This window comes from Denticeps clupeoides, chromosome 12 (assembly GCF_900700375.1).
Source record: "Denticeps clupeoides chromosome 12, fDenClu1.1, whole genome shotgun sequence".
NCBI classification, from domain to species: Eukaryota; Metazoa; Chordata; class Actinopteri; order Clupeiformes; family Denticipitidae; genus Denticeps; species Denticeps clupeoides.
The window spans coordinates 2626377-2639589 of NC_041718.1; the positions used below are offsets into that span (position 1 = coordinate 2626377).

Genomic DNA, 13213 nt, shown 5'->3' on the forward strand with positions numbered 1-13213 from the left:
CAAGGGCAAGCGCCACACACAGACGCCAGTAGTGTTGAGTGCTCGTTCGCTGCAGCGTTGTGTAATGGTGTCTCAGATGGAGAGCGGGGATCAGAGAGACCGGAGCTGGGTGTGCGCAATGTGGCGTGACAGCAGGTTCCCCCAGTGAGGGTCTTCATAAAGACGCGGCGCAGAGTGATTAAACCACTGGCTGAAGCAGAGCTGCTGTGAATGTTAAAGTTGGTCATGGCTTTTACTAAATGACATTTAGTTCACCTGATATCAACTACATTATGAAATCATGGCATGATTATTCATGCCTGAATATGATGAGTATAATTTTAACAGCAAACAACTGCTAGCTGAGCTGATGTGAAATACGTAGGATATTTTTTCATTCAAATTAATCACCCATTCGTTAATCCTAAGAAGGGTTGTCCTGGTACGATGGGCGCCAACGACAAACAACTCATTCACCATGTAGTTAGTATCACATTGGTCTATGAACCAGAAGACCACAAAGTCGCAGGTTCAAACCCCTACCACTGTGTCCCTGAGCAAGACACCTGATTAACCCTGATTGTCTTTAGGGGGACTGTCCCTGTCACTGCTGATCATAAGGCGCTGTAGATAAGCATGTCTGACCAATGCCAAAATCGTAAATTTACAATCTATGGGCAATTTAAAGTCACCAATTCAACTAGTGCCAGAAGGAGGTAACCAAACCATCTGGAGGTAACCCACAGCAACACATGCAAAATCACACATGATTTGGTGAAAGTTGGTGACTCAAGAATCATCATTTTAATCACCTCACTTATACAGTGGTCCAGAACAGTAGACGTGTCCTCTGACCTTTGGTTTACCCTCTGGTCAGGAAACTAGGCAGGTTTAAGAGGAGGTTAGGACAATGTCCATATATGGTACAAAACCACCTAACAATGATTTTGTATGAATGTCATTTAAAAAAAAACATCCCTGAAGAATCAAAGTGGTGTCATGGAAACCTTACCTGCAGTTATGTAACAGGATGTAACCCTGCCAAAAAAAATACATAATATCCTCAAACCACGAGTCACAGGAACATCAAAGAGACGTTTTTGAAGCGTTGCGGAGACAACCCGAGAGCTGTCTCCTGTGGTCTGAAAGCACAGCTGTATTCACTTCTGATGCACTCTTCTTGTGTGTATTGCTGAAGGCAACCTCCCAGCATGCCTTCTGTCTGCAGAGTCTGTGAATGAAGCAGAATGCACTGTGCAGTCATATCAGTAAGTTCTGCATGAACTTTATTTCAAGAAAAAAAAAAACTTTTTTGTGCATCTCCAAAAACTACATATATAAACAAATTTTAAACAGTAAGGTCGGTAGTGTGGTGTATGAATGTCATTTGTGGTGTACTTCATCACTGCAAGTGGCGCCGCCCATGTTTTTCCTCACGCCAACACAAAGCATCAATCCTCCTTCCCTCAGACTCTGGGCATCTCTTAGTGTCGCACAGTGATGCATGCGCTGTGTGTGAACCCCATTCATCTGGGCCTGAGCGGTGCGAGAGGAAGACGCATGGAGATGCACAACTGCGTAGGAAGTCCAGGGCTAGAAAAAAAAAGTGTCAGTAGAGTACCAAAGACAAAAGCGAGACACAAGACAAATAAAATAAAACACACACAGACACAACTATATATGCAAAATTTTGGAAAGAATTTGTACGCCAAATATTAATATTTGATGTCCCTGTATTGATACAATATCATCACATAAAATATCACAATATATTGCTGCATTGATATTTTCTAACACTTATGTTCTTTGAAAGAGGGTATCAATTTGTTAAGTTTAGCTTTAATATAATATTATTGTATTTTCACTATATTTGAATATAGATTAGTAAGTGCAGTAACGATGATGTCTGTAGTATCAGCAGGGTATACTACGATGATGTCTGTAGTATCAGCAGGGTATACAACGATGATGTCTGTAGTATCAGCAGGGTATACTACGATGATGTCTGTAGTATCAGCAGGGTATACTACGATGATGTCTGTAGTATCAGCAGGGTATACTACGATGATGTCTGTAGTATCAGAGGGTATACTACGATGATGTCTGTAGTATCAGCAGGGTATACTACGATGATGTCTGTAGTATCAGCAGGGTATACTACGATGATGTCTGTAGTATCAGCAGGGTATACAACGATTATGTCTGTAGCATCAGCAGGGTATACTACAATGATGTCTGTAGTATCAGAGGGTATACTACGATGATGTCTGTAGTATCAGAGGGTATACTACGATGATGTCTGTAGTATCAGCAGGGTATACTACGATGATGTCTGTAGTATCAGCAGGGTATACTACGATGATGTCTGTAGTATCAGCAGGGTATACAACGATTATGTCTGTAGTATCAGCAGGGTATACTACAATGATGTCTGTAGTATCAGAGGGTATACTACGATGATGTCTGTAGTATCAGAGGGTATACTACGATGATGTCTGTAGTATCAGAGGGTATACTACGATGATGTCTGTAGTATCAGAGGGTATACTACGATGATGTCTGTAGTATCAGCAGGGTATACTACGATGATGTCTGTAGTATCAGCAGGGTATACTACGATGATGTCTGTAGTATCAGCAGGGTATACAACGATTATGTCTGTAGTATCAGCAGGGTATACTACAATGATGTCTGTAGTATCAGAGGGTATACTACGATGATGTCTGTAGTATCAGAGGGTATACCACAATGAAGTCTGTAGTATCAGCACGGTATACTACGATGATGTCTGTAGTATCAGCAGGGTATACTACGATGATGTCTGTAGTATCAGCATGGTATACTATAATGAAGTCTGTAGCATCAGCAGAGTATACTACGATGATGTCTGTAGTATCAACAAGGTATACGACGATAATGTCAGCAGGGTATGCTGAGAGTAGCAGTACTTTGAAGGGAGGAAGGGTGATGGATCCCCTGCAGTGAATACCAAGCTGCCTCCAGAAAGGAGCGAGGTTCAGTGATGGCCTGATAAAATGTGCTTCTGAAGGACAGCGCATCAAAATAACGGGGAAGGCGAACGCGGGCGCGGCGCGTGATGGAAATACAGTAAAGGGTCAGTAACTATTTCTGCCACCGCTCCCTCTTATCACAGCTCTGATTCTCTTAAACACCGGGGTACACGGCGTGGCCTCAAAGTCGCAGCGTGTGATTGCGGGCGCCGATTGTCTCCGCTGTTGAGCTGAATAAATGATAACTGTTTAGAGCTGAATCCATAGCTCAACATCCCAGCAGTGTCCCAAGAGGACAGTAGAAATCCGCAACACCTAATAGCAGAATCATTGCATGTAAGCAGCCATTGAATGAGGCTTGTTTGCCGGCTTATTAACTTTACGATGCAGAGTGAATAATGATAGCCTGTGTGTTGTTGTGTGTGTGTGTGTGTTTCTCTAGTTTCTTATGCCCCCCAGCAAAGTATTTTTGGTTTGACTAATCCTCAAAATCACCGCATTCAATGATGCTGCAGAGAGAGATGTGTTAAGCAGTGTACAGAATTTATTCTCTGTAGTTCACAAGACTAATAATGTTTTTAAAAATATGCTTTCCTTAGGTCCCTGTTTAGTGATATCCAGTGTAATATGGATGAAACTCTCGCCTACTAACCAGAAGACCACAAAGTCCCAGGATCAAGGCCCACTTACTTTACCATTGTGTCCCTGAGCTGGACACTTAACCCAGAGTGTCTCCAGGGGGACTGTCCCTGTCACTACTGTAATAAATGCCGTAAATGTAAATGTAAAGTTCTCTAAAAAGCACACCTGGCTGGTTTATCATGTTTAAAGGGAAACTGAATAGCTGTGCCACACCTCAAACAGAGGAGGAGGAGACAGGATCTTGTCCTCAGTGTTAGCAGATTGGGTCAGTTTTGTATTTGGTAGTTTGAGGGAAATTATTTGTCTAGAATATGTATTGAGAAACATAAATGTAATTATGAAAGTATGTTAAGGATTCTTGGCATGTAAATACTGAGCTGGTGCAATAACACATCTGGCTTGTGCTACTTTTTGCATGACATCACAGTCGCATGATTAAAAACTTCAGTTTTATGATTCAGCTATTCCAGATTTTGCCTTGCCTTTGTGCTTTGGATGATTGGAAAAAGGTGAACTCTTCTCCTCAACTCCTAAGGTCCATTATTTGACAGATTTGCATTACGAAGTTCATCTTTTTCACAGAAATCTAGTACATCAAAAGTTCATTATACATGAAATTCTTACTTGAGTACCATCTCTACAGACATATAGGACATCTTACAGGACACAAAAGACACACTAGTGCAACAGTACAGTGACTTGTGTTGTGTGCTACAGCATTGCACATGATGAGGTGAAAGAGGTTTTTATTTCTTAGAAAAGAAAAAGAAATGCCCATCCTGTTACTCTGTGTTGAATAGTCTTACAGCACTGTACTGTGGGCAGTGGTGGCCTAGCGGTTAAAGAAGCGGCGCCATAATCAGAAGGTTACCGGTTCGAATCCCGATCCGCCAAGGTGCCACTGAGCAAAGTACCATCCCCACACACTGCTCCCCGGGCGCCTGTCATGGTTGCCCACTGCTCACTAAGTTTGATAGGTTAAAAGCAGAGGACACATTTTGTTGTGGCACCATGTGCTGTGCTGTGTATCACAATGACAAACACTTCACTTTCATTTCTTCACTGTGGTAAAAGCTGTTTCTAAAACGTGCTGTGCGTGTGTTTGTGCATTGTCCTGAGTCTCCAGATGGCAGTGCAGGGTGGTCCTCCACAATGTGCTTTGTTATTCGGAGATAATGTCCTTTATTGCAGAGAGTGGTGTCCCACTCTGCGAGGCCTCTTCAGTGATGGATTCCACAGCAGACTTGTAGAAGTTTGTGAAGACTGAGGTACCCATCCTAGCTTTCTTCAGGCGTCTGATGGCACACTAGCAGCAGGCGCTGGTGATTCGGGACGTGGGGAGCGGGTGCGGTTGTTTTCGGGAGCGTGGCTGGATCTCCGGCCTCTCTCCGTGGTCGGGAGGGGAAACGCTGTACTGACACTGTGCAGTGATACTGGAAGGGGGCGATGCAGTATCAGAGAAGGCACAGGGATCATAGTCGTGGGTGGAAGAAGCCGTCTGCAACATCAGGGTCGAACAGAAGGCGGAACGGTAATCCAAAGTCATGGTCGGGGTCAGAAGGCAGTTGGCTTGATTCAGGGTCAGATCAGGAACGGCTTACAACAAATGACTCTCGTCGCCGCCATTGTCCTGGGCGTGGTTTCCTTCCGGTTCAGCGAGGGTGCACCTGCGTCCCTCTGGTGGCCCGGTGGACGAGTGGTGGCCGTGGGCTCAGGACACTTCCCTGCGGAGTATGGGAATAGCTAACTGCTTGATTCCAGATATTCCTGCAGCTGCCTTGACTGATTCTGGACTGAAGAGTCAGGTGTCTACACACAGAGCTGGAGACATGTTGGACAAAAGAGTTTCCACTTGTTTAATGACTCTGCTCTGAGACGTGAATGTTCAGATTTGTACTTGGGGTTGACATCATCTGGAAAGTTGCATTTTGCTCAGATGGGAAAGACTTATGCTCCAGATTCCTTGAATGGTGTGCCTTCAAATCAGCATATTCTGCACAGGAAATAATATCTTATAACTGAATGTGATGCCTTCAGTCTTGGAGTTCAGTTGTGTTTTGACTTTGAAATAAATTTAAGAAAAACATGCACACACCTTTTTATGTTTAATAAGTTGTATTTCATAGTAAACATGTAACTTTTGATCCATTGACCTCTAACTCATTGACTTTTCCAACAGAGACTGGCCCAAGAAGCAGAAAAGCTACAGAAGGAGCATTCCTGGCAAGATGGCATCAAGGTAAACATTGTTTCTACGTATTAAACCCTCCTTTGCTCAGAACCACTGGTGCAGGAACAACACATTCTGTTGCATGAAATACAGGCTTCTGGTCCATTAGAGGTTCATTCAACTTTACAGATCTGCATAAAACGGAATTCAAGAAAAAGGCCCTAAAAGGGATTTAGGTATTAGACATAAATTGAATGTACTGTGAAACTCCTGGACTGATTTTCATTGATTTTCTGAACTCTATTGGCATTTTTATTGGAGTTCATTTGCTGTGATTGTGTTACTGGCAACTTCGAACACAAGTAGAATGCAGATCTAGTGCAATAATTGCATGTTCTTTGCAGTTTTATAATAGAGATTTATTATAAAGCAATCACAATTTGAAAACTCAGTAAGCCATTGGCTTTTTATTTTGCCATTATTTCATGCAAAATAAACAGTAAATGTATGATCTTAAAAGCTGAGACAAATTTAAAGGCATTTAATACTCTCTCTCCTGTAATATTCTGCTCAGGCACCTGTTCTGTTAATGCAGCCGTTTTTATCATGAAGAGAGGTTAGCGAAAAAGTTTGTTCAGCCAGGATACCACAGTAATACCTGTGACATCTGCATACAAGGAGAACAGATCGGGGCGGCCAGATCAGGGTGCTTTAAATAAACAGTGCTTCGATTCTGACCTTTTGAAAGGCAGAAAATCAGCCTTTGTCAGAGTCTAGACACAAACCAGCTCTTCTGTCGGTGTGTGTGTATGCTCTCTCTCTCACACACACACACACACACACACTGTGTCTCCCTCGCTCTCCCTCTCCGCTGTCATGTTCGCCATCTCCAGGGAGACAGTGCTTTCTGTCATGGTACACTTCCCACAAATGGATTTTTAACCCCGCGTTTCCCAGGGGAGATTTGAGAAAGGCCTTTAAAACTAATAATTATGAGACCTCCTTCCCGGAGAAGTCCATTTTTATTCATGCCTGCTTACACACCCGGCCCACAGGCTGCGGAGGGGTCTCTCTCTCTCTCCATGGGACGTGTGTGTGTGTTTCACGTCTGCGGGTGTGTAAACTCACACATCATGCATGCGACGCAGACCGAGTGTGCATTCCTCCGCTTTTAAGCACCTGCACTCCCTTTTTTTTTTTTTTTTTTTTAGCTCCCTTAGTTCTCTTTTTATTCTCTCCATTTCCTTTCTTTTTCTGCCCCCCACCTCTTTTATCTGTCTTCGTCTTTAATCAGGCATGAAAACAGTTTGAAAATATCATATTGTTCCAAATACTGCAAATGAATCCTAATGGTAGCGATGCCATTAATAATGTATTGCGGCTGATTTCATTTGCCTTTATAATTAGGCTAGGTAATGAATCTCGGCGGGGGTGACGCTGAAACCAGAGGCGGCAGTGCGGGCGGAGACGTAGATACGGCACGTCCTTGCCAGGAGTTTTCTCGCCATTTTTTCTTTTTTTTTTGATTGGTATTTTATTTTACTGTTTTTTTTCCCCCGCACCTCCTCTGTCATTCTCCTTCTGTCTGCATTTCTCTCTTTTTCTTTTTTTTTTTTTTTTTGGGTGAACACTCTGCTGACTGGCAGGCTAATTAGATTAGGGCTGCATGCTCTTTGGGCACATTAGGAGCACCGGGCAAAAAAAAGCGTCTTATACCGACGGGTGCAGCAGTGGGAAGAGAGGTGTGAGGGGAGCCTGGAGCAAAGTTCTGCTGTAAAATAAATTGTTTTTATGGCTACGCGTGCTTTTATTATGTGACTGTGTGCGTGGTGATATGTGGAAATTTTTTTTATGAAGGTGCAAATTTATTTCATTTGTGCGCCTGTCTGTAAGATGTGCATTTCCTTACTTTTGATGCTTTCTAGCTGTGTGTGTGTGTGTGTGTGTGTGTGCTTGTGTGTGTACACCTGTACCTGACCCAGTCCATCTGCTCAGACAGCATAACAAAGACAACATTGGGAAATTGTCCCTCTGAAAGTTTCAGGTGGTTACGGTGACAGTCACTTTAAATCCTTCGCTGGTGTGTCGGTCACTGCTGCATGTGGACCCCTGTAGCCTGAGTGATGGTCACAGATGGTGACCATGGCGACGACATTCGGTTATATTTAGATGTCCTGTTCAAAAATGGTTAAGAATACTGTGCCCTACAGCAATTGTTTGCACCCCTTGTAAAGAAGTAAAAGTGGAATTTTGGTGACGTAGCTTTAACTCTCATAGAAAAATGATGAGAATTCAAACTGTTCTTGGAATTCATTCAATGCCTCATAAAGAATCAGGGTCGGATCTGACATATAAATATGACATGTAGAGCATGGGAATTATCACCAATGTCATATTGATTAATATGACATTTTCCAGGGGAAAACTGGAAAAATTGCTTTTATGAATCAATTTTAAAGCCAAAGGGCATGATGGGCATGATGGACAGCTCTCATGCACCCTACATCCTCATTCTGGATTAATCTAAAGACCTACAGTCAGTACATCACGTGCCGCCTTCCTCTATATTACACATACCCCTGGGACATGGGGACAAGCACTACTGCAGAAATCTTGGGACCACGTCCACTGCCAGACCAACCAACCAACCATTCAGTACTTTCAAGTCAGGTGACAGAGATCACACAAGCTTGATTCTCTGGTCAGGTGACCAAACAAACGATTTTGCTCAAACAAAAGATTCAGTGACACCTCAGTTTAAGCCACCCAGCAGAGGCAAGCAGATAAGGACTTCACAGAATCCATCTTCTCCTTGTTGGTCTGATGTATTTCATGGATAAAAAATATTTTAATAGCCTCAGTAGGGCTGAATGTGAACAGGACAGTTCACATTTTGTGCTTGAAGTACTGCCTCTGTAGCACTTCAAATTTAAATCTTAAGATTTCAATTTGCACCACTCGCTGACATCACTCACAAATGGTCTTGTACAAAAATGTCCAACTTAATTCATTTTGGTGTCACAGTGTTTTGACAGCACATCGCATGAGAAACTGTCCTTTTGCCTAAGGTGAGGGAAGTAGCTGTGGCAGGAATTTGTCAGATCTGCTTTTTTTTTTTTAAAGGCAATTGTGTTTAACTGTGATAACCATCATGATCGCTGCCCCTTGAGCCCGTACGTCTGAGCTTCTGGTAGTGCCCGGTTTCACGGTTCCATGCTGGGCAGTCACGTTTTAAATCACAGTGGCCAAACTGCGTGTGATTGCCAGTCATCTTGGCAACTCAGAGACAAGTGGGCTGAAAACAAGGGGTGAGGGCTAAACAGTACGGTGAGCCGAGCCGGGCCTGGACCATATCAGCGTGCCCACCCTCTGCGGGCTCTGACCGCCACCACCCCCACCACATTTTAAGTGGCACTTTTTAAATTTGTCGGAATGCAACAGTGTGTGAAATAGATATTTAAGTGTTTTATCGGTCCGTGTTGCTCAAGGTCGTTGGCTTTTGCTTCTGTCGGCTTCGGTTTGGGGGTCCTCGCTGTGGATTAATGTAATTTCTCTGGGTTATAAACATCGGGCGACAGCACGGGGGGCTAAAGATCAGCCTCTAAAACAAGCGGGCCGCGCTAATGCTTTCTAGGCTAATACACGACCCCCAGGCTCCTGTTGATTCAGTGACGGTTCCCAGTGGCGGCTGGCTAATATGATAACTTATATAATTATAGAATTTCTTAAATTCATAGTATTTTTTTGTACTTCCAGGATTTGAATTAGAATTTTATTTTCAAATTCACTTTAAAGTTATATGTTCAGAACATCATCTGGGCTGTGCATGATCAAATGTTGTGGCATGTTCCTGAAAGGTGTCTACATGTTACCAAGCTCTTATCAGGAATTACTGGATTTCTGCCTACTTACATAAAGCAGATTGGTGGCTTTAAAATACATTCAAAAATATGTTCACTTGGGGTAAAATGACTAGGGCCGTGAACCGTGTCTAGCACCGTGCCTCACACCTCCAAGGTTATGGGTTCAAATCTGCACGCTGCCTGTGTGTAGGTGGGTTTTTCGTTCTCACTCAATGTCGGCTCGAGTTTCCTCCGGGCTCCTCGAACCAGCCAAATTCGTGCACACATGGTGGATTGGGGCAGGTATGCAAGTGTGCCCCACCCAGGGTGAGTCCCCGCCCTGCATGTCTAGGAGTGAGGGTGCCTAATGCAGTTGGGATTAAGTTTGAATTATCTGGGTGTGTTATCTAACTATGTGAAGATCGGTTTGTAGGATTTGTAACACAATCATTTTATTTTTCTACTTTCCCATAAACCATACTGAGTGCAATTAGTCCTATCTAATTAACTAGGTTCATTATAATTCCAGTTTTTACATAATACATTTATTATGACGTAATAACTGACTAATACCGTATGGTTGTTGATGTAATAATAATATATTTGTATTGTGTAGCTGACTTTTACAGCATCTTGTAGTTTGCGCTTTTGTGTTTAATCAGCAAGGATTATCTACAGGCTGAAAGGGTATCTTCATTTCTCAGAGCTGGTGCCATCAGCATCACTGTGGAAAGAATGAATTCAAATGATCAGGAAAAAAAACCTTTTTGAAAGTGGCCAAGCAATTTGTTTCATATTAATAGCATAATTATCATAAATACTACTGGCTGTGCCATTGCACTGAATGCTTGATCAAAGCTGGGAGGTTACATAATACAATTTATTCTTTTGCATAAATAGATATAAAAGTGTCCATGCATCTATATTGTGTAATAATGCATCTTAATTTTTTTAAATAATTATTTTGTCAGGTTTCATTTTGGATTGTAGGTTTTTGCCAACACCCATCCCATATTTCAGGCCTGCAGTGTCATGGTTCAGCCGTTATAAATCAAGACACTACAATTTAAATGAAAAGCTTGATTACTGTGCAATATTTTGTATAAATGTGTGTGTGTGTGTGTGTGTGTGTGTGTGTGCGTGCCTCTGGGACACTGGTGACAGAACATGGTCTAATTTCGAGGCCGCTATCTTGCCTAAATCCACTGCCAAGACTGCTATTAGTTCAGCTGTTTGTCTGCGCTTGTGTTCACACTTGTACTTGTCAGTATGGAACACAAGTGCCTTGCAAGATCTTGGGGTGGCTGATTAAACCAGTAAGAAATGGTGCGAATGGGGCGAGGAACACGGAGGCGGCGGGAGGGGGGGAGAAGTCGCGTCCTCTCCATCCACATGTGATGTGGCAGCTGCTGTACGTTTGAAATGCATTAGTGCTAATGGCTCAGCCATTAGGGGGAAAGAGAGGTACTCTACCAATGTGTTGCCGTGGAGAGATGGAGAGAGAAAGAAAGAGAGATAGATAGAGAGAGAGGGGTAACAAGAGAGGAAGCTATCTTCCAGGCCATTTACTGTAATCATCATTCTATAATCAATCAAGCCTTTCATCATGTGGCAAGATGTACTGTGTGTGTCCGTGTGTGTGTGTCTCTGGGCACATAGGTGCTAAACGTGTGTGCCTCGTGAGTGTATTGACACACTTTATGTATATGTATTCACCTCAGTACAACTAAAGTGTGCATTTTGCAAAAAAGGGGTTTATAAAAAAACTAACAGTGTGCACAATGCAGAAATGTATATGGTAGACGAGTCAATCATTTAAAATAGTCGATTGACAGCGGAAATTAAAATGAAGTGTGTGCAGCAATGAATTAATCCAAGTCTAAAAGCTTGCTGTAATACATATTAGTATTAGAAAAAAGCCTAGATGAACATCCAGACGTAGTTACATTGCATATTTCAGCACCTTGGCAGCAAATAATGTAAATATGTCAGTAATGTGAAATATTTCTCATCTGAATTGGCTTCACTGAAAAAGTCCTTCACTGTCTGTCTCCCTCTTTATATAGGGATTGTCTCTGGGTAGGCCAGGTCATAGGTCAGATCCACACAGGAAAAAAGACACAGCTGCATTATGTGTGTTACATACCTGTTACATAGATCCGTAAAGCTATACAGATATATTTGGCCCAATACATGTGGCATATCTTGATGTGTTTAAGATTTTATATTAATCCAAATTGTACTAATGAACTAGTAATTAGAGGAAAGATCAGTATGTTTTACTCATGGCAATATGTCTTGTTTCTTTAAAAAGATTCTACAATTTTGTGAACGTAAGACATATTTTTCTTGTATTTAGGCAGAGGCACAGTGCTTGATTACTTTCGTTCCATTGCCATGTGGCCTGTAGTAAATGCAATTTAGTGTGCAATTTATAAATGCAATTTAGTCCTTGCACAAACCTTTAATTTAGTTTTAACTCTTTTTATCCTTGCACATTTACTTTGTTATACTTTGTCACTTTATACTTTGACTTTGACTCCAGCTATTTGCACACCTTTTTTGCACACCACCTATTTGCACACCTTCACCCTACCTGTTACACATATTTTATGTTTTAGGTTAAAGACATAAAAGTGTAATATTTGGTTATGTTTGCACTATTTGCATATTGGTTCATTGTTTACTTGCAATATTTGCAATAATCTTGTCTGTAGCAGTCGCTAAAAGCATTTCACTGCATATTGAAAATTGGTGTGTTTGTTTCTTGGTGCCCCCTGGTGGTTGGGGTTAGAGCTGCGAGCAGAACCCCATGTTCTCCTGCCTCTGTTTTAGATAATTGGCTCTTCAGTGGAAATTAGAGAGCCTCTCTCCCTGTCCACCCCTGGGAGTGCACAGGTCCATTAGCCACTGAATACATTAGCTGCCTGAGGGCCGTCTTAAAGGGCCTTCAATCAGGCAAAAAAGGGGGTACCAATGAAGGGCCTCGGTTTTTGCTCTTTTTTTCCCCAAGCTTGCCTTTTCAGTTCATTTTTTGGTTGTTTTTATTCTCTCAATGTTTCTGGGCTTAATCCAATATTTCCTCCCTAAAATCCTGAAAAGGCTCTCTGCAGATTTCCAGGCGAGAGAGGTTTTCTTTCTTATTGAAACCTAAATAGGAAAATGCATTGTGATGCGCATCTGTTTCTGTGTGTTTTTCCGTATGTATGGGTGTGATTGCGCTCATCTTGTTTTTCGTTATCAAACCGCCGGCACTTATTCAGGTGAAAATGGCGGAGGCGGAATTTGCTGGCTTTCTGCACCGCTGCATTAAATTGATCCATCAAATCGATTTTTAAACAAATGTAGGCATTCTTAATATTGATAACCGGGAGAGGAAAAAACAGGAGCCACAAATGTGCTTTAATATTTTTCTGCGCTTGGGTAGATTCAGGGAGAAAGCGCGAGGAGCCCGCAGGGCAAGTAATGGAAATCATAAACTGCATTATCGCCCAATCCTGCGCCACAGAACGGACTTCCATCTGTTTGCAACTGGAGGGAAAGGAATGAAGAGGGTGGGGAGGGCAGGG

At 42.4% G+C, this 13213-nt stretch overlaps 1 protein-coding gene across 2 annotated transcripts in view; it reads left to right on the top strand.

Moving 5' to 3' along the window:
* The window catches only part of cacna2d2a (calcium channel, voltage-dependent, alpha 2/delta subunit 2a), a 177465-nt gene that overhangs the window by 73047 nt on the left and 91205 nt on the right, over nucleotides 1-13213 (top strand). For both annotated transcript variants that reach the window (XM_028997468.1, XM_028997469.1), the window contains exon 4: nucleotides 5812-5871. In XM_028997468.1, the coding sequence (XP_028853301.1) occupies nucleotides 5812-5871 (60 nt within the window). The remainder of the gene's footprint in view (nucleotides 1-5811; nucleotides 5872-13213) is intronic.